The 25103-nt window shown below is 44.5% G+C and overlaps 1 protein-coding gene across 1 annotated transcript in view; it reads right to left on the reverse strand.

Moving 5' to 3' along the window:
• LOC135554009 (C-type mannose receptor 2-like) overlaps window positions 1-22815 on the reverse strand; it is a 40374-nt gene extending 17559 nt beyond the window's left edge. Inside the window, exons 1-15 of the mRNA XM_064986002.1 lie at window positions 22600-22815; window positions 16556-16990; window positions 12515-12688; window positions 12231-12395; window positions 11827-11940; window positions 9903-10046; window positions 9208-9399; window positions 8251-8405; window positions 7947-8051; window positions 6071-6186; window positions 5794-5942; window positions 5238-5458; window positions 3943-4088; window positions 3327-3423; window positions 2942-3071 (exon numbers count right to left, since the gene is read on the reverse strand). Of these exons, the coding sequence (XP_064842074.1) occupies window positions 2942-3071; window positions 3327-3423; window positions 3943-4088; window positions 5238-5458; window positions 5794-5942; window positions 6071-6186; window positions 7947-8051; window positions 8251-8405; window positions 9208-9399; window positions 9903-10046; window positions 11827-11940; window positions 12231-12395; window positions 12515-12688; window positions 16556-16990; window positions 22600-22717 (2461 nt within the window). The 5' untranslated portion in view covers window positions 22718-22815. The remainder of the gene's footprint in view (window positions 1-2941; window positions 3072-3326; window positions 3424-3942; window positions 4089-5237; window positions 5459-5793; window positions 5943-6070; window positions 6187-7946; window positions 8052-8250; window positions 8406-9207; window positions 9400-9902; window positions 10047-11826; window positions 11941-12230; window positions 12396-12514; window positions 12689-16555; window positions 16991-22599) is intronic.
• Window positions 22816-25103: the final 2288 nt, after the last annotated feature.

Here is a 25103-nt window from a genome sequence, read left to right on the forward strand (position 1 = left end):
ATGAGTTGGGATTATGGTTCTTTATTTAGCTAGCTAGCTACATGTCTACTCAACTATACAAGTAACCATTTCACTGTACTATTTACAATGTCTGTATCCTGTGCATGTAACAAATAAACTTTTATACAGTGTGTGTTTACCAGAGACGGTAATGTGAGAACAACATGACCTGCACCAATGTCAAATTAGTATATAATGTTAGGCCAACAAGACAGTGTCAAAGTTCTAAAATTCTCAGGTAGAATGTCCTGCTTTTATTTGTGACCGTAAGCTATTTTCTGTCATTAGCTCGCCATTAACTTGTAAATAATGATCTTGTTTTTAGTTATTTTCCTGTAATAATGAATACAATTTAACTAACGTTGTTAGCTATATGATATGGTCATTATTTGAACTGGCTAGCTAGCTAACTTAACATTAGCTAGCTAGCTAACAACCTATAAACAAACCAAAACATTGTTTAGAAAGTTGCTTTTAGTTGCCTGGTTTGCTAGATTGACATATACTAAATTCCTTTTTAAGCAGATGGGTTTATTGGTGTTAAAATAGACAATCTATGCTATTTTAGACCATCAGGCTGCTCATTTTTGTGTTCAATAGAATATTCATGATGTCACTGCAACAACTGTCTACAGACATGTCGATAGAAGTAGTATAAACCAGCCGTTAGTCTTGAAATCTTTGGATGTTTAGTTCACTACCGTACTCACTCTGTTTAGCACATGGTCTCAATCCTTAAAGAGATGGGTGGGGCTAAGGCCTAAGAGGGTGTGAACAATGCTAAATGTGTGCAGATAAAGAAGAGCTCTCCTGTAGGTGTGCCAAAACATTCAAGAGACATTTTCTCAAAAGTGGTGTTACAAGGTTATCAACTTCCAAAGCAGAATTACTTTTCTATTGTTCCTCAACTGTAGCCAGTGCTTAATTTGAGCCGGATTCTGCTGGAACGGGATCCGGGACCTCGCTGTTTTGGACTATTTTGAACCCAAACCAATTTGTCCTTATATGGTAAAAAAAATGCAAAGTAAAAATTTGAATAAAAGCGATCAAAGTTTATTCGAGTTGCCCCTTCGTTAATTCTCCTGCCCCCCACAAAAGAACGTGGTGCAACATTGTAACCTACTCTATGTGTGAGACGAATGGGTGGTGGCTGTGTGAGAAGCATGCCTGTATCTCTTACATAACTAGGATGAGATTCACTTTCTATTTTCTCTCTCCCTCTCTGCTCTGATAGACATGAGCCTGCAACTCTCATCTCTCAAGCCTTGCACGTCATCATTTATTTCCTTATAGAATGGTTCGAGAATTACTGCTGTCAGTTCATAAATAAATGAAATCATTCCGAATAGCATACTACACCATGAGACTTTTATCTCCCTCACCAACTTCAAACATCTGCTATCTGAGCAGCTAATCGATCGCTGCAGCTGTACATAGTCTATCGGTAAATAGCCCACCCAATTTTACCTACCTCATCCCCATACTGTTTTTATTTATTTACTTTTCTGCTCTTTTGCACACCAATATCTCTACCTGTACATGACCATCTGGTCATTTATCACTCCAGTGTTAATCTGCAAAATTGTAATTATTCGCCTACCTCCTCATGCCTTTTGCACACAATGTATATAGACTCCCTTTTTTTCTACTGTGTTATTGACTTGTTAATTGTTTACTCCATGTGTAACTCTGTGTTGTCTGTTTACACTGCTATGCTTTATCTTGGCCAGGTCGCAGTTGCAAATGAGAACTTGTTCTCCAACTAGCCTACCTGGTTAAATAAAGGTGAAATAAAATAAATAAAAATGAGAAGGATCAATAGCTTCTTGTGGATTGTTGCCCAATAACAAAGAATAGCCTACGGTCGTGAACGCGTGGCAAATTTGTCAGTGAACAAGCAGCATGCAGACAAATACAATCGAGGGAAAACAGAGGTTGGAAAGAAAATGGCTCCTGCTGAAAAGAGAAGACTATGTTGCAGGCTACCAACATATTTGATCAACTTCCAAATATTGTTTTACAAAGTAAAACAAGCGAGAGAGAGGCTTTTGGCACGAACGCATCGGCCATCACCAGCGAGTGAGATGCATGTCATTGGGTGAGTCAGTGAAACTGGAAAGTATTTTTTGGACTATAATCTCCTCCTCATATTGTAGCCTACAACATGCGCCTCCACACACCCAGGACTAGGTTGCTTTTATGGATCTCAGATTCACATTTGTCCTGTATTAAAAATATTCTGCCAACATCTCCAGTCACTTAGAATTGCATGAAATGTGTTTCTAAAAGGCCACATTCTTCCCGGACCCTAGACTACAAAAATGTTCCCCAATGTGTGCAACTTGTGTAAGTGCCTCTACTCTACTGCTCTATGTCACTACGCAAATGCAATGATATGCATGCAGTGCTTTACTATAAAGGTACCTCAGAACCTCAGAACTCCTCAACCCCCCTCTCGTGCCCCCATTTTGTTCCAGAACCTCCCGAGTTACAAATTAAGCACTAACTGTAGTGTAAGACATCATATGTTGTAGCTCCGAGTCTCTACTTCTATCCAATGTAAAAAAACACCATTTCAAATGTTGCGACATAAAACCGAATCGAGCTGATCGGTCACATATTTGCTTAATGAAAACTACAACTCCCTTCAGCATCCCACATAGTTATAGACTGGATTTCTCTCCTGAAGTATTTGATTTCTCTCCAGAGAAACGGCGCAATTAGTTGTTTAATAACCGATATAAACATTTTGGGGGGTTAATCTCTCAGCACTACATAACACAGACTTGAATATTCAAAATGAATGCTTTCAGGCAACAACAAGGGCCCCTTGTGTCAGCGTGTCTCTATAGTGTCTGTATACAGCAGTAGCACTCCTTTGTGACTGTATCAGTGTGTCTACACAGTGTATCTATGTGTGGTTCCGTTGTCTTACTGTTACCTTTGGGGATCTTGCAGATCCAGTCCAGTTCAGCATCACAGCGCATGGCCAGCCAGGTCATGGTGCCCAGATCTGCTGCTGCACACTGACGGACGTTGTAGTAGTAACGCCCAAAGTTCTGGTACGTATACTGACATGCAGAGGAAGATGGGTTAGAGGACGTTACAAAATTAGCTTGAAAAGTAGGTAGCTATATCTCTAAGCTTTGAGGTATGGTGCAAGAGGCTGTATGATGTTGCAGCTGGGCTGTAGCTATCGGTAAATCAAGGTCGCTGTGTCAAGCTGGGTCAATAATAGATAGTGCTGTGGTTTGGCTGCTCAAATTAGGTCCATGCTGTGATGTAATGCTGTGGCTGGATGACGAGACGGTGATGCTGTGACTCACGGCCAGTCCATCGCTCCACTTCCAGCTACCGTTGTCCATGGGGTTCCTGCGGTTCAGGCCGATCCAGAACCAGCGCTGCTCATGGTCCTCTGACTCCCTGTGGACCATCATCATCATCAACATCATCAGCAGCAGAAGCAGAGTCGTCGGCATCATCATTATTGTCATTGTGATCATCAGCAGCAGCAGCATCATCATTACTATCATCATAACCATCATCAGCATCATAGTCTTCACCATAAAATATATATATATATAATCTGTCACTGTGCCCTTGAGCCAGGCACTTAACCCTAATTGCTCCAGGGGTGCTGTACAATGGTGACCCTGCCTGTGACACATTCCCTGCGGGTATCTCAGGGGGAGTTGGGATATGCAAAACAAAACACATTTCCATTACACACTGTGTGTAACAGGACAAATATAAGCACTCCCCAAAAATGATTATTATATTTATTATTATCATCCTCATCATTACATCCACATTCCCTCTTTAAATTACAAACCCATCCCCTTTTCAAATAAGAACAACATTCTCCCTCCATCCAGTCTAGACCCTGTAATAGAGACCCTTACATTACAACCCATGCATGATCAAGGTGGAGAGTCCACCCACCCAAAGGCTTCATGTAGTATCTGCAGTATGAAGTGCTCCTCCTCTGGACCACTGACACTCAGCAGGTTGGCTCCATGGTGTCTTAGACAGGCTAGGTGGGCCTGCAGCCAACTCAGCTTCTGTTCCATCTGGGCCGAGTCGAACACCTGGGACGCAGGCAGGCAGGCACGTGCATACACACACACACACACACACACACACACACACACACACACACACACACACACACACACACACACACACACACACACACACACACACACACACACACACACACACACACACACACACACACACACACACAGAGGCGTAAGAGGCAAATAAATGGTATCTATATTGACTAAACTAATACATATCCTTAAAATATACACTACCGTTCAAAAGTTTGGGGTCACTTAGAAATGTCCTTGTTTTTGACAGAAAACAACATTTTTTTGTCCATTAAAATAACATCAAATTGATCAGAAATACAATGTAGACATTGTTAATGTTATAAATGTCTTGAAGCTGGAAACAGCTGATACTTTATGGAATATCTACATAGGCGTACAGAGGCCCATAATCAGCAACCATCACTCCTGTGTTCCAATGGCACGTTGTGTTAGCTAATCCAAGTTTAGCATTTTAAAAGGCTAATTGATAATGAGAAAACCCTTTTGCAAATCCTTATGCTAGCACAGCTGAAAACTGTTGTTCAATTAAAGAAGCAATAAAACTGGCCTTCTTTAGACTAGTTCCGTATCTGGAGCATCAGCATTTGTGGGTTCGATTACAGGCTCAAAATGGCCAGAAACACAGAACTTTCTTCTGAAACTCGTCAGTCTATTCTTGTTCTGAGAAATGAAGGCTATTCCATGCGAGAAATTGCCAAGAAACTGAAGATCTCGTACAATGCTGTGCACTAATCCCTTCACAGAACAGCACAAACTGGCCCTAACCAGAATAGAAAGAGTGGGAGGCCCCGGTGCACAACAGAGCAAGAGGACAAATACCTTACAGTGTCTAGTTTGAGGAACAAATGCATCACAAGTCCTCAAATGGCAGCTTCATTAAATAGTACCCGCAGAACACCAGTCTCAATGTCAACAGTGAAGAGGCAACTCCGGGATGCTGGCCTTCTAGGCAGAGTTGCAAAGAAAAATACTTATCTTAGACTGGCCAATAAAAAGAAAAGATTAAGATGGGCAAAAGAACACAGACACTGGACAGAGGAACTCTGCCTAGAAGGCCAGCATCCTGGAGTCGCCTCTTCACTGTGTAGTAATAACAAGCAGCGGTATAAAGGTGTAGGATACCTTGTAGCAGTGGTGCAGCTTGCCGTTTGTCTTCCACCCGTTGGGGCAGGATCCAGTGAGGCTGGGGGTGGGGAGCGGGGTGGGGGGCTCAGGGCTGAGGGACGTGTCCTGGTTCAGTCTACAGATGAATTTGGCCCGGGCCGACGCACAGTCCTTCACCTCCCATAGGCCTGTGGCGTAGCCCGTCTCCATGGTTACACAGCCCCCTTTGATGTTTCCTCCTGACAGTGGAGAGGGGGAGAGAGTGGTCCATGTTACGTAGTTGCATGAGTCTGGGTCTGGGAGTAACTGACTGACTGGCACACCAGTGGGGATGGTAGAGATTGTGGCAAAAAGATGGTCTTGAAAACGGCAAACAAATCACCTGATTAAGTCATTGGCAATTTATCCACAATGAATACTCAAGAGATAGGTGTTTATACCGTATCTAGTTTTGACTTTGCTCTGGGCATATGGCATACAGCACAGACAGGGGCCCTGAAGACTAGTACAAGACCAATATGTCCGTCATGATAGCTCTGTGGACAGATAGAGAGACAGAGGTCCATGTCCCCACCTGGCTGGTCTCTGTTCCAGTTGGTATAGGCCACTTCATCCCCGCTGAGCCAGCGGAATTTCCCGGGGCTTTTCTGGTCAAGCAGGGCTATCCAGAACGAATCCCCAGAACGGCCAAACACCAGACTGTTGACAAATGCCTGCTCAAACCTACAACAACGCACATGGAAAAGGCTCGGGGGTCAGAGGTTACCCTAGGTGTGTGTGTTTGTGTCCATGCGTGCTTGCTTGCATACGTGCATGAGTGTATGTACAGGTACGCATGTGTGTGTGCGTACCTATTGGTGATGGTGATGAGGGTAGCTCCGCTGCCAGCGCAGGCCTTCCTGCCCTCCTCGAAGGTCACCTGCTCCTCTCCCACCCAGTAGCAGGCCGGACTGTGCCATCTCCAGCCCTGGCGAGAGAGAGAGAGAGGTGAAAGGTTGAGGAGGTGCAGAAATCACATCTATCCAAAGAGATCTATCTACGTCCAGAGACTTGCATGAAAACACAACCAGATGAGATGGTAACATATAAGCATAAAGTACTATAAACCACACACGGCTAACAAGGAGAGGGCAATTCTTTTTCCCCTACTTAGAAAACCGGGACAGGACAGAACAAGTCCAGGCTCAGAGCTACGCTCTCTCCACTGCTCTCTCTCTCTCGCTCTCTCTCCAACACACAAAAAGGTCACAAGGGTTTGAGTGTGTAGTCGTGTAAATGTGTGCGTTGAAGTGAGTGCGTACGCGAGAGAGGGAGAGAGAGAGAGAGAGGTAGAGATAGTCACTTTGTGTGATTCAGTCCAACTTCAGGCTTTTGCACAACTGCACTTGGCAGGGAGGGAGAAACCTCAGACTTCCAGCTGGTGAGCAGCCCTCCTCTATACGAGAATCATACTGGAGAGGCAGATGCGCATGTTATCTATTTCTCTCTCTCTTTCTCTCTCTCTCCTGTCACATGACCCACAATGCAACACTCTCTGCGGCTCTCGAGTCTTACAGTTCCCTGAGCCAATGAGCCAATGAGCTATGGATCATATAGACCCTATTGTTCCGACAGAACCGCAGAACCGCAGAACCATTAAGTCAGTAACTTGGTTCTCACACTTTCTCTTCAGATGTTGAGTTAACTCAACAACAAAAAAGCGAGCATTAACTCATACAAAATCGCACAATGCAGTCAACTCCACAGAGAAGTTGGCCAAGCAGGAGCCAAGCTAACAGCAGTAACTCATTTGCCATGAGGCATTAGCTGGGCTATCCATCATGTCTAGTGAGGGAGGGAGAGAGTACATAAACACTAAATTACTGAAGCATCAGGATCAAACAGCAATACCTCTGCCCGAGTAAACATTTTTAACCCTTTAAACAGGAGGAGGGTTGAAATATAGCAGGAGAGGAGAGCACACAACCACGGGGGAAACTAGTCAAAGATAAGAAGATAATTACAGTCTGTGAAATTACAGAGAGACAGACAGAGAGACACAGAGACAGAGAGAGAGAGAGAGAGAGAGAGAGAGAGAGAGAGAGAGAGAGAGAGAGAGAGAGAGAGAGAGAGAGGAGAGATAAAAAGAGAGATGGGTTTACCAGATGTGAGACCTGTGGATATGGTTCATTTGTGTGTGGGTATTTTTTGTGAATGTGAACACATTTGTGGGGTTGTTTGGGGGTAGGGTGTCTGGCTGATCTCCCTGGCCCTGAGGGAGTGATTCAGAGCAAATACAGACTGGGGCGGGAGGGGAGGTGGCGTGTGGTCAGAGGGCAGAGGGGCGGAGGCGTGCACTGGGAGGGGGAGAAGAGTGTGAGGGGGTGCACTCAAATATGTACCATCTGCATTCAGAGTGCCAGTGCTGACTGTCTGCATCTGGAGTTAGAACAGCGTGACGCTGCTAGAACTGTGAATGGAGCGTTTCTAGGCAGACAGAGAGACGGAGATAAAGGGAAGCAGAGTAAGGATGGCGGGGAGCGACAGATCAGACAGAATAAGAAAGATACAATAGATACAGGAGGGGAATAACAGATGGAATTGTTTGCCTTCAGCAAGCACACTAATGAGTGGGGGAGTGAGAGGAAGGAGTGAGAGAGAGAGAGAGAGAGAGAAAGATAGAAAGAGAGAGGGAAAAAGAGAACGTAGAAAGAGGGAAATAAAGAAAGGGACTACAGTAAATCTTACTGGTTTGCATCCGTGGTCCTGTGCCTCTCCGTCAGTCTTCTGGGCTGCTTTCTTACAGATGGACGGCAGGGTCTGGTTACAGGGACTGTCATTCCAGCGGCCTTCCTGTACACACACACACACACACACACACACACACACACACACACACACACACACACACACACAGAAAGAGAGAGGGCACAGCTGCAGAGTATAAACAATAGTTTTCTGTAGGGCTTGTTGGCAGTGAGAACACAATGCTGTGAAATGACGAAGGGTCCAGACTAAAGGGGTCAAAGGCCAAAGGCCAAGGGTCACTCACGGGTCCCCAGATGGTGACACAGTCCTCTGGGGTGTTTTGGAAGTTGTTGGGCTCAAAGGGATGCCAGTAAGTGAAGATGACGGGCGTGTGGTCTGTCCACTGGAAGTCCATCTGCATAGCCGTGTCATGGAGACCAATCCACAGCTCCTCCACATCTGACACACAGAGATATGACGATAACTATCACAGAGCAGGGAGGAGGAGACACTACAGCAATCACATTAGGACAGAAACAAGATGGGAGAAGCAGTGAGTGGATTGGAGTATTAGACAGTCTTCAACAAATGCTCCTAAGGGGTTCTTCGGCTGTCCCCATAGGAGAATCCTTTTTGGTTCTAGGTACAACCCTTATGGGTTCCATGTAGAGCCCTCTGTGGAAAGGGTTCTACTTTGAACCCAAAAAGGTTCTACTTGGAAATAAAAAGGTTCTTTCTACGTGGAACCAAAAAGGGTTCCTCAAAGAGTTTTTCCAATGAGTGCAGCCGAAGAACCCGTTTAGGTTCTCGATAACACCTTTTTATCTAAGAGTGTAGGCAGGGTGGAACTACAGTATGCCAACCCCTGTCCTTATAGTGTTGTAAATAACTTATTATATACAGTACCAGTCAAACGCTTGAACACACCTACTCATTCAAGGGTTTTTCTTTATTTCTACTTTGTAGAATAATAGACTATGAAATAACACACATGGAATCATGTAGTGACCAAACACTTTCCAAACTTTTGACTGGTACTCTATATTTTTATTTCATTTCATTGTTGTTGTTTCAGGTAAACAACGTAAAGAAATATATAAACACGAACAAGAACCAAGATCAACTGTCTCCCCAGTGAGAGAAACTGTTGACACCGAAGTTGAAGCTCCCTTTCGAGACATGTACATTGTTGTGCTATCTGTGTAGCTGCCTGTCTTCGGGTTGAGGCACCTTTCCGTGACATGCTGCACTATCTGTGTACCTCGCTTGATGTTGTTGATGATGAACTCTAGTTCAGGCAGGGTGTGGAGGCTGACCAGGTTGGCCTCCATTTTCTGACAGGTTTTCTGAGCAGCGTCCCAGTCCACCTTCTCTGACATCCGTCTGTAGCAGCCTGTCTGGAACGCCTGCCAGCCCACATCACACTCGTACTTCTCATCATCCGCCCACGAGTCTGCAGCCCACAGAGCAGAGACAGAGAGCAAACAGAAGGGAAATATACCCTGTATTAACTATTTGTTAATACAGTAGCGAGCATATAATCCGATGGTAACACAAATCTATGATTTTCTATGACTCTAACTGCTCACATACAGGGGATGTAACTATCCATGAAACAACAAGCTACAGATGTATCTTAATTTGAGCAGCGGGAAAATAAGCCTGCAGCAACAGGGAATGTGAATTCTTATGTGGATTGTAACAAATTGACATTTTGTCGGGGTTGATACATTTTACGTAACGGAAAATCAAGTCTGAATTTTGAAAGTGGAAATGACAAACATTCTAAAACTTTCTAAAAACTCAAATATACTAAAAATGTGCCTTTCCTGTTTTGCAGGAAAATTCTCAGCAACAGAAGAGTGATCAAATGAAGCTCCTACAGCTGTAAAAGCTTTAGCGGGGAGGATTTGATTAGGAGGTCTAGAGCCTCGACCGGTGACTAGGCAGACGTACCGGTGGTGAAGGGGTCCAGGGTGGCATTGGGTCTCTTCTTACAGACGTAGGGAAGGGCTACAGAGCAATCTCTGTTCTGCCAGCGGCCGGACGACTCTGTCCTGATCGCCGCACAGTTCTCCTCATCCACGTGGCTCGGCTGGTCTGCGATTGAAATGGAATACGTATTGTGAGATAGAAAGAAGGGAACGTCAGATGTTATCTGTGTAGTCTGTGGTGATGGTGTTGTACTCAGATGGCAGAGGTTGGGTTGGGTTAAACAGATGGTTGAGGATGGATGGGGTTGGGTTAAACGGATGGTTGAGGATGGATGAGGATGGATGAGGTTGGGTTAAACGGATGGTTGAGGATGGATGGGGTTGGGTTAAACGGATGGTTGAGGATGGATGAGGATGGATGAGGTTGGGTTAAACGGATGGTTGAGGATGGATGGGGTTGGGTTAAACGGATGGTTGAGGATGGATGAGGATGGATGAGGTTGGGTTAAACGGATGGTTGAGGATGGATGGGGTTGGGTTAAACGGATGGTTGAAGATGGATGGGGTTGGGTTAAACGGATGGTTGAGGATGGATGGGGTTGGGTTAAACGGATGGTTGAGGATGGATGAGGTTGGGTTAAACGGATGGTTGAGGATGGATGGGGTTGGGTTAAACGGATGGTTGAGGATGGATGGGGTTGGGTTAAACGGATGGTTGAGGATGGATGGGGATGGGTTAAACAGATGGTTGAGGATGGATGGGGTTGGGTTAAACGGATGGTTGAGGATGGATGAGGTTGGGTTAAACGGATGGTTGAGGATGGATGAGGTTGGGTTAAACAGATGGTTGAGGATGGATGGGGTTGGGTTAAACGGATGGTTGAGGATGGATGAGGTTGGGTTAAACGGATGGTTGAGGATGAATAAAGTTTGTTTAAAAGGATGGTTGAGGATGGATGAGGTTGGGATAAAAGGATGGATGAGGATTGGGTTAAAATGCGTAGGTTGGCATTTATTGTCATGAATATTGCCCTGAAGGCAGCTCTGCAGAGTGGTCACTTGCTGGCATAGCCACAAAATCATAAAATCTGATTTTAAACTTAACCATAACCCTAACACTGCTAACCCTAACCTTAAATTAAGACCAAACGCAAATTTTCCTTTTCATACATTTTTACTATATAGCCAATTTGGACTTTTCAGCTGGCCCATCGAGCGAAGATCGCTCAGGTCTGCTTCCAGGGGAAGATTCATGACAATAAACATCAATCTGCTTTTAAAGGAGGGTTGATGATGGTTGAGGTTGGGTTGGGTTAAAAAGATGGTTGAGGATGGGTTAAACAGATGGTTGAGGATGGTTGAGGTTGGGTTAAACAGATGGTTGAGGATGGTTGAGGTTGGGTTAAACAGATGGTTGAGGATGGTTGAGGTTGGGTTAAACAGATGGTTGAGGATGGTTGAGGTTGGGTTGGGTTAAAAAGATGGTTGAGGATGGTTGAGGTTGAGTTGAGTTAAAAAGATGGTTGAGGTTGGGTTGGGTTAAACAGATGGTTGAGGTTGGGTTAAACAGATGGTTGAGATTGGGTTGGGTTAAACAGATGGTTGAGGATGGTTGAGGTTGGGTTGGGTTAAACAGATGGTTGAGGATGGTTGAAGTTGAGTTGAGTTAAACAGATGGTTGAGGATGGTTGAGGTTGAGTTGAGTTAAACAAATGGTTGAGGTTGGGTTGGGTTAAACAGATGGTTGAGGATGGTTGAGGTTGGGTTAAACAGATGGTTGAGGTTGGGTTGGGTTAAACAGATGGTTGAGGATGGTTGAGGTTGTGTTAAACAGATGGTTGAGGTTGGGTTGGGTTAAACAGATGGTTGAGGTTGGGTTAAACAGATGGTTGAGGATGGTTGAGGATGGTTGAGGTTGGGTTGGGTTAAAGGCAGTGTTCTCTCACCATTCTCCCAGTTGAGGTATTTGAGCGGGGAGGAGTCAGCCCACTGCCAACCTCCGCTGATGTCCAGGTCATTCAGACCGATCCACAGAGCAGCACTGTAACCAGTGAGCAAACCTACAGCAGCAGGGAGAGACATCGCTTAAAAACCTAAGATGTCCTCATATTAACCCGAGACAAGAACACACTCTACCTCTTTAAAACTATTGGAGAAGAGGTAAGTTGGGAAGAGATGGTTACACTTGATTTTAAGGTATCCTTTTAAATGGCTTATAAATGCTTAATACATAGTTGTATACCAGTAATGCTTAATACCAGTTCATAACACACCTATAAACACATTTCCATCAAACCGAGAATGTTGTAGCACAGAGGACTGCATTTTAGACTCTCCTCTGGCCTCCTACCGTTGATGTAGGTCTGCTCATGTAGCTTGGTGATACTGAGCAGGTCAGCCCTCTGCTGTTGGCAGCTGATGCGAGCCTCGCTCCATGACAGGGTGGCCTGGAAGTTGAACTGGTAGCAGCTGTCTGTCAGGGGGTCTGTGTCCCAGAACGTCTCACAGTCATTGCCTGGCAGGGGGAGAGAGAGAGGGGGGGGGGGCAGAGATCATTGCAAGGGGAAAAAGTCATAAAGAAACATAAGAGTCTGTGGTGTGTGTGTGTGTGGGGGGGGGGGGGGGGTGACTCACTCTTAACAGGACAGAAGCCCCAGCGTTCGTCCTTGGCATAGTCGAAGGTGGTGGCACACCACAGGTGACCGTCCTCTCTGCCAATACTGGTGCAGTTGTGGAACCACTGGCCATCGTACATGAAGGGCAGGTAGCAGGGCCGACCGTGAGAATTCCCCTGGATAGTATAGATCTCTGCAAAGGCACACGATGGAAGGACGTCACATCCCAGGAAGCACTGAAGCTCCACTTTCTGTCCCATATTGATTTGTGTGGACCGTTTTACTGAGTAAACAAATATGTGTACTCAAAGACGTGCAATTAAACATGAGAAATAAATACTAGATATATTACAGGAAATGAAGACACACGCCAAAGTGTGATTTTGGACCAAAAGGTATGGGAAAGCTCATCAGATGTAAACAATAAACCAAAATAGACCAGATAATGGAAAAACAATCAAACAATTTTCATCTGAAAAATAGATAACTGAGGACAAAGCTATTGAAAACTCAATGCACTGTCTCAAACTAAAAAAGTATGCCAGAAAAAGTCATTTTCACTAGCAATTGACAAGGGTAGAAAGGATACTCCTTCCAAAAAACCTTCTCTAAAATAATAAAATAATGAGTTTAATTTATAAGCAGCTGTTTTAGTTTTTTTCCAGTCTATTATGAGACTGCCATGTATAAGCTAAACTTATTTTTTGAGACGTGAATGAACATTACTTTGAATGAAACCTGATCTCCACAGTTTGACAAAAAGCCCAGGGGTTGCCACGGTAGCCTCTGCATTCCACTGGATGGCGGGGTATGAAGGAAAGGGCAGCAGGGGGAAAACGCAAATCAACTCTCCAAGACACGGTGGAGAAAGAGAGAGAGAGGGAGGAGAGCGAGCGAAGAAAGATAGGTATAGTGAGGAAAGAGAGAGAGCGAGAGAGAGAGAGAGAGAGAAGAGTGAGGAAAGAGAGAGAGAGAGAGAGAGAGAGAGAGAGAGAGAGAGAGAGAAAGAGCAAGGAAAGAGAGAGAAAGGGTGAGGGAGAAAGAAAGCGGTAGAGAGAGAGAGAGAGAGAAGAGCGAGGAAAGAGAGAGAGAGGGTGAGGGAGAAAGGGAGAAAGAGAGCGGTAGAGAGAGAAAGAGAGAGAGAGAGAGAGAGAGAGAGAGAGAGAGAGAGAGAGAGAGAGAGAGAGAGAAAAAGGGTGAGGGAGAAAGAGAGCGGTAGAGAGAGAGAGAGAGAGAGAGAGAGAGAGAGAGAGAGAGAGAGAGAGAGAGAGAGAGAGAGAAAGAGAGAAGAGCGAGGAAAGAGAGAGAAAGGGTGAGAGAGAAAGGGAGAAGAAGAGAGCGGTAGAGAGAGGTAGAGAGAGTGCTGTAAAAGAGAAAGACTAGAAGGGTGTTTGCGATGTTACCAAAACACACAGAGAACTAGCCAGGCCCATGGAAAGTAGGGCATATGTGTTAAAAAAAGTGGGAAAGGCCTAGAAAGTTCCCTCCCTCCTTCATTCCCAACTCTCCTCCACCAGTGGCTGGTTCGTGTCAAGCTGCTAGCCTGCTAGCTACACAGCGGGGTGACTAATGTCCGTGGCATTCATTATTCAGCAGCCTGTTGACTTCACAAAAGCAAGTTGTGAGGAATGGCAGTTCAAAATTACAAATGCCCGTTTGCCTCGCCACAAAAAAAGGCAAGAAAAGAAGGAGAGGATCGATAGAGAAGAAAAGTAAAGAAGGAGAGGAAAGACAGGAGGAAAGTAAAGAAGGAGAGGAAAGATAGAGGAGGAAAGTAAAGAAGGAGAGGAAAGATAGAGGAGGAAAGTAAAGAAGGAGAGGAAAGATAGAGAAGAAAAGTAAAGAAGGAGAGGAAAGATAGAGGAGGAAAGTAAAGAAGGAGAGGAAAGATAGAGGAGGAAAGTAAAGAAGGAGAGGAAAGATAGAGGAGAAAAGTAAAGAAGTCGTTTTCTGGACTTAGGTTGTCGGAAATATGGTTTTAATTGCAGTCAGACAGGCTAAAGACAGTATTTCACAGACTAAGCCCAGCAGAAAGGCTGTCAGTGCAACTTAAATTATGACATTTGATATCTGTATGAATAATAATAATAATAGTGGAAACAAGGCTTTGCTTCAAAACCACACTGCTGACCCTTAAGCGGGGGGCTTCAACTCCTGATTCCTACATAAGCACTAACATACCGTAGGCTAGAGCTGGGCGATATGGACAAAAATCCATATTTTGATAAATTGCCTGAATTGATGCGATGATGATAAATAGAAGGATAGTTTATAACATTAATGTGCAAGTTTTTTTTTAAACGTTTCCTTTAAACTACTAACTTACTACGAGTCTGATGGTTGTAGCCATCAATTGTCCCATTAACAATCACCCACATTAGCACACTTATTTCATTTCAAACTTCACATTCCTCTAGTATAGGCTATGTATCGTAATGAACGATATCAGGAAAATGCCCGCAATAAATGATTGTTATGGTCGGTGTCGATCATTTCCGGTTTAATGTCCCAGCTCTTACTGTGGTCTATGCGAGGGCAAGGGCATTCCATTGTTTACGTCTTGAGTTTACGAACACAGAGAGAGAGGGCTTTCCTTAGCTGTCTAGCTGGCGGGCTGCCAGTCAGTCATACAGTCAACAGAGAGGCCCAGGGCAAAAAAATTGCAGCATGCGTCTAAACAGACACAGCTGTACCCTCCTCAACAGTGCAACACAGCTGACTAACCCTGCCTCAGCATTTCATTTACAAGCACTGTTGGGAGAAATAGAGACAAACCATATTCTGACTTGTATTTTCTATTGCAAAATGGCTGACTCCCCTGTTCTACCAGATGCAAACTAATGTCTTGTTGCTCCATACCAAAACAAATTCAAGACTGTTAATTTACTTGTCAACCAACAAGTAACCAACACCATCACTTTCTATAATTACAGTTGAAGTCGGAAGTTTACATACACTTAGGTTGGAGTCATTAAAACTCGTTTTTCAACCATCAAATTTTTTTTACAGACAGATTATTTAACTTATAATTCACTGTATCACAATTCCAGTGGGTCAGAAGTTAACATACACTAAGTTGACTGTGTCTTTAAACAGCTTGGAAAATTCCAGAAAATGATGTCATGGCTTCTGGTTCACCGGTGATGTCCTCTGGTCTGATGAAACAAAAATAGAACCGTTTGGCCATAATGACCATCGTTATGTTTGGAGGAAAAAGGGGGAGGCTTGCAAGCCTAAGAACACCATCCCAACCGTGAAGCACGGGAGTGGCAGCATCATGTTGTGGGGTTGCTTTGCTGCAGGAGGGACTGGTGCACTTCACAAAATAGATGGCATCATGTGGGAGGAAAATTATGTGGTTATATTAAAGCAACATCTCAAAAGATCAGACAGGAAGTTAAAGCTTGGTCACAAATGGGTCTTCCAAATGGACAATGACCCCAAGCATACTTCCAAAGTATTGGAGTGGCCATCACAAAGCCTTGACCTCAATCCTATAGAAAATGTGTGGGCAGAACTGAAAAAGTGTGTGCGAGCAAGGCTTTGTGAAACCTGACTCAGTTACACCAGCTCTGTCAGGAGGAATGGGCCAAAATTCACCCAACTTATTGTGAGAAGCTTGTGGAAGGCTACCCGAAACGTTTGACACAAGTTAAACATTTTAAAGGAAATGCTACCAAATACCAATTGAGTATATGTAAACTTCTGACCCACTGGGAATGTGATGAAAGAAATAAAAGCTGAAATAAATAATTATCTCTACTATTATTCTGACATTTCACATACTTAAAATAAAGAGGTGATCCTAACTGATCTGAGACAGGGAAGTTTTACTAGGATTAAATGTCAGGAATTGTGAAAAACTGAGTTTAAATTTCTTTATTTGGCTATGGTGTATGTAAACTTCCGACTTCAACTGTACATGTCAGTCATTTCCTGGCCAGAATGACTCAACTTACACTTGAATGTATGAGACAAAGAGTACCAAAATAGCCTCATCAACCCTTTGTAATCCACTGGAATGACTTTGTAAACCAGAAGCAGAAGCTCTTCTACTTACCACGATAGGCCCTAGAACAAAGGTCCTGATCGTCCCCAAAGAGCCTCCACTTGAGCCCCTCCCGTGGCGGCTTGACATCCGAGGCCACCGCTGAGGAGTTAGCGGAGGGGTTAACGGGGTGCGAGGGTGACGGCATGTACAGGTTGAGGTTCTCCAACACATGGACACAGTACCAGGTCCATCGGACCCCTGGAGGCTCTCTGTCACAGGGGTAGACGCCCAGCGGTGAGGCGTCCTCCCTGGAGCTGTAGTTGCCTGTTGTCAGGCCCAGGCACAGAGAGGAGCCTAGGTTGAAGAGCCGGCCCCTGGTCACCCACTTCCACTTCTGGGCGTCATCCTCGCAGGACTCGGACAGGGACAGGGAGTGACCCTGCACCCCTAGACAGCCCTGAGCCCCCTCGTGGAAGAACACAAACACATCACCATTCACAGGCTCTGTGGAGAGAGAGAGAGAGAAACAGAGAAAGACAGACATACATAGAGAGATACAAAGAGAGAGAGGGGGGGGACAGTCAATAACACTGTTCAGAAATGATTCCATCTTTAGCTGCTAATGTGGAGAGAGCCGGAACACGATCAATATCACTGTTAATGGATGTCCTGCTTTGTTAGAGCAAGCATATTTCAGCTGGTCGTGGTGCTGTCGAAAGGCTCGCTTCCTCACAACGATACCTCGCCCACTGTCATGTCTCCTCTCACATCTATGACAAAGCAGGCAAAAAGGTTGGAGAAAGAAACAATTTAATTTGCGTATTTAAAAGACCATAGGAGGCTGTAAAACCTGTATCAACTTAAGCAGACATTGACCCAGGTTATGTGTCTAGACATGTGTTAATTGGACGGGCCTGCTGCTTTGAAAATGGAGTCGCAAGTGTTTTTTCACGCGTCTATTAACGTTGGTAATGTCTATGTATTTGTTATTTCCTGTCAGACTCTGGGACATTTGCCTCATTTCAGACATGTGACCTGGAATGGCCTTTCTCCTCACGGGGAGTCTGTGGTCTGAATGTCATGTGAGGGAAGGCTTGGCTGAAGAACGAAATGAGGACTGGGCGGTTTGGGGGTTTTGGGGGGACTGGTTTGGAACTTTATCAGGAGAAAGTGTCGGGTTTCATATTTGAAGATGTTTCTGTTGTCAATATCGGATGATATTACATGTCATTACTTCACTTAATTATGTCAGTAATTTACCCAGACCGAGTGACCCTACAGTTAACTCTCAAAACAGTTACAATGAAATGTCATGAACTGTACCTTGGCTTATTTCATCCTCATGTAGTAATGTATATGTCAATGTGCCATGCGCATTGGGTCTCCACTGTAGGCTCTGTGTAAAACCAGAGAACGTATACTGTATACACTCCAAGCCTGTATGAACTGAAAAGAGGAGGTAGAGAGAAAGTGAGATATTTAACTCTGAGACTAGCTAGACGATACTGGCTGGACTCCAGCCTCTGTGACTGGAATGTCGGGAAGAAAACCCAACAGCCTTCCAAAAAACCCAGTGTGGTTTTCTCTCATTCCCACTTCTTCTCCAATATTTTCTTTTTATTCTCCTGCAAGGGGGTAGTACGGGGATTGGGAGGTTAAGGCCAGGTGATTCAAAAGTGTGCGCACTGGTGGAAGAGAGCGAGAGACAGGGCGAGAGATGGAAAGGGAGAGAAAGACAGGAAGAAAGAGAGGAGGGGGAGAGCAGCTGTGATGTTAAGCGAACACAAAGAGCAAGGAGAGAAAAGGAAGGACCCCAAAACAAACAGAAGCTCTCCTTAGTGAATCTGGGTCCAGAGAAGAGAAACAGAGAGAGAGAGAGAGAGAGCATCAGCATTCCTCCTTCACGGGGCCCTCCGAGGGGCCAGGAAGTAGAGAAGGTGGGACAGATCACTGGGCGTTGGGCTGGACATAGGGAAAGGGGGATACCTAGTCAGTCGCACAGCTGGAGGCATTCAACTGAAATGTGTCTTCCGCATTTAACCCCTTCTGAATCAGATGGTTCTGGTATGGGGGTACTTCAGTCCACACACAGAACAGGGGTCCTGGCCTGTAGCACAAAAACCTCCTCAAGTCATCTAATCAGTCCACTGTAGCTCTCCCACAGAACTAGCAACACCGCCCTTGCAGCACTACCAACACTAAAACGACGGAGAAGCTCCACAAAAAAGAGTCCCTACAAAAGTCATTATAAAGCAGACCTTCAATCAGTGTGTAGCACTGTTTTTTCTCAAGACTCACACAACCTCTGTTGCGACGTTGTTGAGAAATAATAGTCAGCTTGTGGCCTTGGTCGGCTTCCAGATGCTGCGAACGCTGTAGTTACAAAACACAATGGCTGCGTGGTTCCTGTGAGAGCTGTGAGAGCCTCCACCGGCAGTGCTTTGTACAGTGTAATCAGATACAATTACCAGCTGGATCCGACTGCTGCGGGCGTCTCCTTGTAGCAACCTGTTGTTAGTCCTGTTTGCTGTCCACTAATTGTGACGCAGTAAAGAGTCAGAAGTCAAAAGACCTTTTCTCACCTGGTAACGGGGCACCTCTGGAAATGTCTTTACTCGGCACTCACGGCAGAAAGTGTTCCAAAATGTTGTATTTATTTATTTAACTAGGCAAGTCAGTTAAGAACAAATTCCTATTTACAATGACGTCCTACACCGGGCAAACCCTAACGACGCTGGGCCAATTGCGCGGCCGCCATATGGGACTCCCAATCTCGGCCGGTTGTGATACAGCCTGGAATCGAATATGGGCCTGTAGTGACGCCTCTAGCACTGAGATGCAGTGCCATTACACCGCTGCGCCACTCGGGAGCCCAGTTCTGCAGTTGTCGCCATTTGAAGAACCCTTTTTGGTTCCAGGTAGAACTATTTTGGGTTCCATGTAAAAACCCTCTGTGGAAAAGTTTCTACCTGGAATCAAAAGGGGTTCTTCAAAGAGTTCTCCTATTGGGACAGCTGAAGAACCCTTTTTGGTTCTAGATAGCACCTTCGTCATTGAAGTAAAAGAATGAGGGGCAGATTCCAACAGACAAAAAGCAACTGAATGTCTTAACATTGACAAGTCTGCCTTTCCATGAGCTTATACTGTCAGACTCCTATTATTAACGTAACACAATCCATAACAGTCTGGAATGAAAAAAAAAAACGTTCCGTGGACTCATTTCTCTCCAGGGAACTCATTGTCTGTCATTTCCATTAAATGGCACGTGTTCAATAACCTTGCTCCAGTTATCCAAGCATTCTGTACAGATCTCCAACAGCAAAGACAAACTGAGTTCTGTTAATGCCATACCGTATGGACCGTGTAGAGCAGACCGCTCAGCAAAGTCGCTGTCTTCGATGCCTCTCAACTCAATGATCTTTCTTAGCTTTTGGTCCATTCCAAAACATTTAGCAGTGCTCCCAGCTACCTCGGGTCTGAAAATCCAAACTTTCTATTTGTTATTTTAATTGGCTCTACTCTGCCATGACAGGCAATCCACCCCAGCTGTGAGCAGATTACAGGATCAACTTCGCCCTTCCCAAAATTTGTCAAAACACTGTACAGAACAATGAATTCATTTTGGACATCTACAGCGCTGACTTAAGCTGGATGCTCTGAGGCAAGCCACGCTGCCTCCTGTGGTGTGGGATGTCCCCGACAAGGCTTATGGTTGTGGCCACGCTAACGCTTGACTTAGCAACACTCACGACGGTGTGGTAAGAGGAGTTTTTAGGAGACGTACATTTTATTAAAAGCCGCCTGATGTCATTTTGTCTTCTGTCGTGATGAGAATAAGAGCCACAACAACAGGGATGTTGGTTTTCTGTTGCTACCAAGGCAGTGAAACTGGGACTCCCTGTTAAGGGATGACCAATTTCCCACAGGCCATGACTAGTACCCAACAAGCTGATGTTACTGATGTTGTGAAGTAGAAGCTCTTAACTTCTCAAAGTGCTCAAAGCTGGGCCCTGCAGCTGTGTTTTGAAGTGCTGATTCAACCTCAGAAGGCTCTGCCAAGTAAAGGACAAACTTTGAATGTAATTCCAGAAGCGGATTTGAAAGTGTTTGATGTGAATACAGTGAAGCACAGATGAACAGCTTCACTGAATCTTGGCGAAAGTTCAACCTTGGGGAAATACAACCAGAACAACACCCATCTAGCATGATGCCTCCTCTCCCTCTCTCCCACTCCCTGCCCCGTCACCCTACTTAGACCCACACCAGTTTCCTGCTGCAAAAGAGAGAGGCTTAAACCTGCAGCCAAGAACAACGGAACACAAGGAGTCAAGAGCAGAGAGGTTGATGTTCCCAGAACCACCTTCTTCTCCTCCAACTCTGGCTGGTGTGTTGATGAGGTCTTTCTGGGCGTGGGGGTGTGAGCAGGGCACTGGACCTGGAGGACAGAGGTCCAATGGAGGCTGAGGTACACGAAACCAAGGTGACTGACTTGATCCACACTGAGGTGAGACGTACTGTAGAGATGGAGGCACTTGGACTGGGAACCATATTGGGATGTCAATTTGAGATAACAAGCATTTTACTCCCATAGATGTTGAAGCAAAGTTGGAGTAAAAGTGTGGGTGGATGTTATTGGATAAGAACAACAACGATGATAGATTCTGGTATCAGGTTAAAGACCCCCAGGTCTAGATGAGGGTCTGGTGGTGGGACCAAAGGATTGTCCCTTGAACCTTTTTCTTATTTTGACAGATGTTTGAGATGAAAGGGGACGCTTGTTTACCAGGTAAGCTTTATAAGCTTTGTAAGCTTTTGTTCAGTAAAAACAGCAACCAACAAATTGACAGGACATTCCAGCCTGTTAATATGTTTGTTTTTATTTATTTTTGACAGTCCAGGCCAGCCTCTGACACTGCTGGAAGCGGTGGTAGGCCCCCACCCAGGAAACATCTCAGTGGGAGGGGAGGAGGAGCAGCAGTGAGTGGGTGGGATTTGTTAGGGGCTGACCAGCCCTTTAGTGGGTGGTTGGGGGGGATTTGTTAGGGGATGGTCAGGCTGTTGGCTTCCTGCTTTCTGTACAGCTCGAGTCCAAAGACACAGAGGTGGGACCTGAAATTCCTCCATGATCCTAAAGGTAAGACCGAGCCCCAGGATAGAGGGATTGTTCTGAGACCTGTACACTCAGGTAGACCTCAGGTTGTGAATACGTGTCTAAAAGACAATAAATAGAAATGGTGGAAAACAAGAACGAAAGCATGTGAACGAGAGATCTGCCTTGCCTTTGCAGTCGGCAAACAAACCCAGTAACATCTGCACTGCAGGTGTAACAGTTAGACACAACAGTATATCTGGCCCTACATGACATTGTGTTGAGATGACGCAATTGTGCTTTCCTCAGAGAAATCACACAGAAAACAAAAACATTGACTGTAATAACACAGCAATAACAGAACCCGGTGAATTACAGTGTATGATCGTCTTATTTATGTCATCACCTTGAATCATCATACTCAGCTTTGTTGACACTGTTTCCCCTCCCTTGTACTAACTGAACTAATTCTGACCCCATAACACACAATGTAGATTCCGGTGTAGACCCCCATATCAAAGAACTGAATAGATCTTGTTGAACGTAAGTTTAAGTTCTGTTTCCACTTGGGAGGAATTGAGGATTTCAGTTTTTAGTTAGGCCCACCTCGAAAAGTTGTCGACACTGTCGAGTTGGTTACTGGACATAATTGTATAACAGGATGTAAGGGTCACATCTGCCTGTGGGGCAGTGTCATACCAGCTTACAGAGGAAGGACACGGAGGTGTAGGACATGTATGGCATCTTAAGTTTCCAAAGACCCCCGACCCCCCCCCCCCCAGACACACACAGAGACACACACACATCTGGTTCCACTTAGAATTCGGACTTTCGTGGCATTCCATTGCATCAGTGAATTTCAGATTTAAAAAGTACCAGTGAAATCCCACCAGGTCTCCTTACCCAAAAACTAAAAAAAGCTAAATAAGCTTTAGGTGAATATTCAAACGTGCCATAACAAAGAGAGTCTGCGACTCTTGAATGAAAAGCGGAGAAGCATTCGACAGCAACATATTGTTCTTACCTGAAACGCTGCTGTTTAGTTCCAGACTAAAGATGAATAAATATAAAGTGCATTTGTAAAAGTGAAGGCATTTTTTCCATGTTCTCCTCGAATCCTTGTTTCGGTCGCAGCGTGGCATGCCCGCTATTGCTCAGCAAATTGTAAATCGGAGCAATTTTTTGAAAGCTTTCCTTTCGGGACGGATGGGTAGAGTGGTGGTGAGTATGATGGGGTGCAGAAGAGAGGAGGAGTAGAGTGGGCTCTGTGTCTTTTTAGTGCGTCGTTAAAAGTGAAGTTAGCAGACGCGTTGTGTCAGCGTCACCATACTCTAGCCCGCCTCACATGCATACACAGTTGTGCACAAACTAGACACATTGTGTTGCAGATATGCGACATTGTATCTCAGAATCTCAGACTTGCAATATTGTTACCTTGCATCTTCTTGAGATCTGCCCCGCTGTTACATTGTAACAACATCCCAGCTTGTGATACTCTACATGCTGCGAATATGTAGCCTAGCTACCATAGGCCCATTCTTTTCCTTCAAAATAAGGTATTGGCATTACAAATATAATATATATATATATATATATATATATATATATATATATTTACACCTATATACACTCGATTTAGCTTATTTAAAACTACAGTAAAGATTGAAAACAGAAATGTTTTATTTTACTAGATTCTGGCTCATAGAATCATTCCCCAAATCAGCAGTGGGGTGACAGTTATTAAGCACACAGATCATCCAAGTGAGATTGCAACAAGAAACACTTTTTACTTTTTACAAAGCTAACTCATAAGTATGTTTACAAAAAGACTATAGTGATGGCTTCTTGGCCTCCACCGTTGTGAAGAAAGTATTCTGGATGATTTGATTATCACAGTATTGCTGTCCCTTCCTCGTGAATCAAGTAAGATGCCATGGTGCACATAGTTTCACATGGAGTCGTCTTTATTCACCCCTGGAATGATTCCGTGTTGGGGATTGGTAGTGGTGGATTTGGGGGAGAATGGAAACAATCCCATGTCAATCTGTTGGGAAATGCAAGAATGATGCATCAATCAGAACCATCTTACATTGTTGGACAATATGGGAGTGTGGGCACAATCTGCACACGTAGCCTAACAGTTCAAAGCTGGTGTCACTGATGTGTTGGCTTCATCCTCTCTCTCTTGTGAACACAGACATTGTTGGACCATTAGCAGTATGTATGGCTCAGGGCCCTGTCTGTCTCCCTCTCCACTGATCATTATTGATCTGTGGCTTTGGCAGTGCACTGCACACAACCACACTCAGTTTAACATACAGTGTATATATATATATATATACAGTGTATAGAAAGAGAGATGTCGAGATCAGACCGCGGACCCCACTTTGAGAAGCCCTGGGGAGCATAGACGGGTTGGTTGTTTAGCATCAAAACACATAAGAAAAAAATGGGGCAAAACATACAGTGTTGGTTTAGATTGTTGACATGTAAACTATATTTAGTCTCAAAATCTTTATTGAAAACAAATTCATTTGCACAAGGAGCACTTGTTTCTCAAACACATTATTACAGTTGTTGGTTAGCTAGCACATTTGAGCCATATTAGCATAGACATGAGTCAAAACACCTCAACACAGTATCAACAAGATGAAACTAGCCACCTACGATTCCCCACATGGTTGTTAGCTATTTTAATCATACCACCACATGGCCTTCTTCCTCATCGATGTGCCCACATTCTCCTGACGTTGTCAGCCAACCCGTCTCTAGGTCATTCAGACTTTTCCATCAAGTTTGGTTTCCCCCACTTCGTTATATTAATTTAATATTTTTGTCATTTAGCAGACACTCTGATCCAGAGCGACTTACAGGAGCAATTAGGATTAAGTGCCTTGCTCAAGGGCACGTCGACAGATCTCACTTACAGTTGAAGTAAGAAGTTTACATACACTTAGGTTGGAGTCATTAAAACTCATTTTTCAACCACTCCACAAATTTCTTGTTAACAGACTATAGTTTTGGCAAGTCGGTTAGGACATCTATTTTGTGCATGACACAGGTAATTTTTCCAACAATTATTTACAGATGATTTCACTTATAATTCACTGTATCACAATTCCAGTGGGTCAGAAGTTTACATACACTAATTTGTGTCTTTAAATAGCTTGGAAAATTCTAGAAAATGTCATGGCTTTAGAAGCTTCTGATAGGCTAATTGACATCATTTGACTCAATTGGAGGGGTACCTGTGGATGTATTTCAAGGCCTACCTTCAAACTCAGTGCCTTGTTGCTTGACATCATGGGAAAATCAAAAGAAATCAGCCAAGACCTCAGAAAGAAAATTGTAGACCTCCACAAGTGTGGTTCATCCTTGGGAGCAATTTCCAAACGCCTGAAGGTGCCACGTTCATCTGTACAAACAATAGTGCGCAAGCATAAACACCATGTGACCACGCAGCCGTCATACCGCTCAGTCTCCTAGAGATGAACATACTTTGGTGCGAAAATTGCAAATCAATCCCAG

Source organism: Oncorhynchus masou, chromosome 14 (assembly GCF_036934945.1).
Source record: "Oncorhynchus masou masou isolate Uvic2021 chromosome 14, UVic_Omas_1.1, whole genome shotgun sequence".
Lineage (NCBI taxonomy): Eukaryota > Metazoa > Chordata > Actinopteri > Salmoniformes > Salmonidae > Oncorhynchus > Oncorhynchus masou.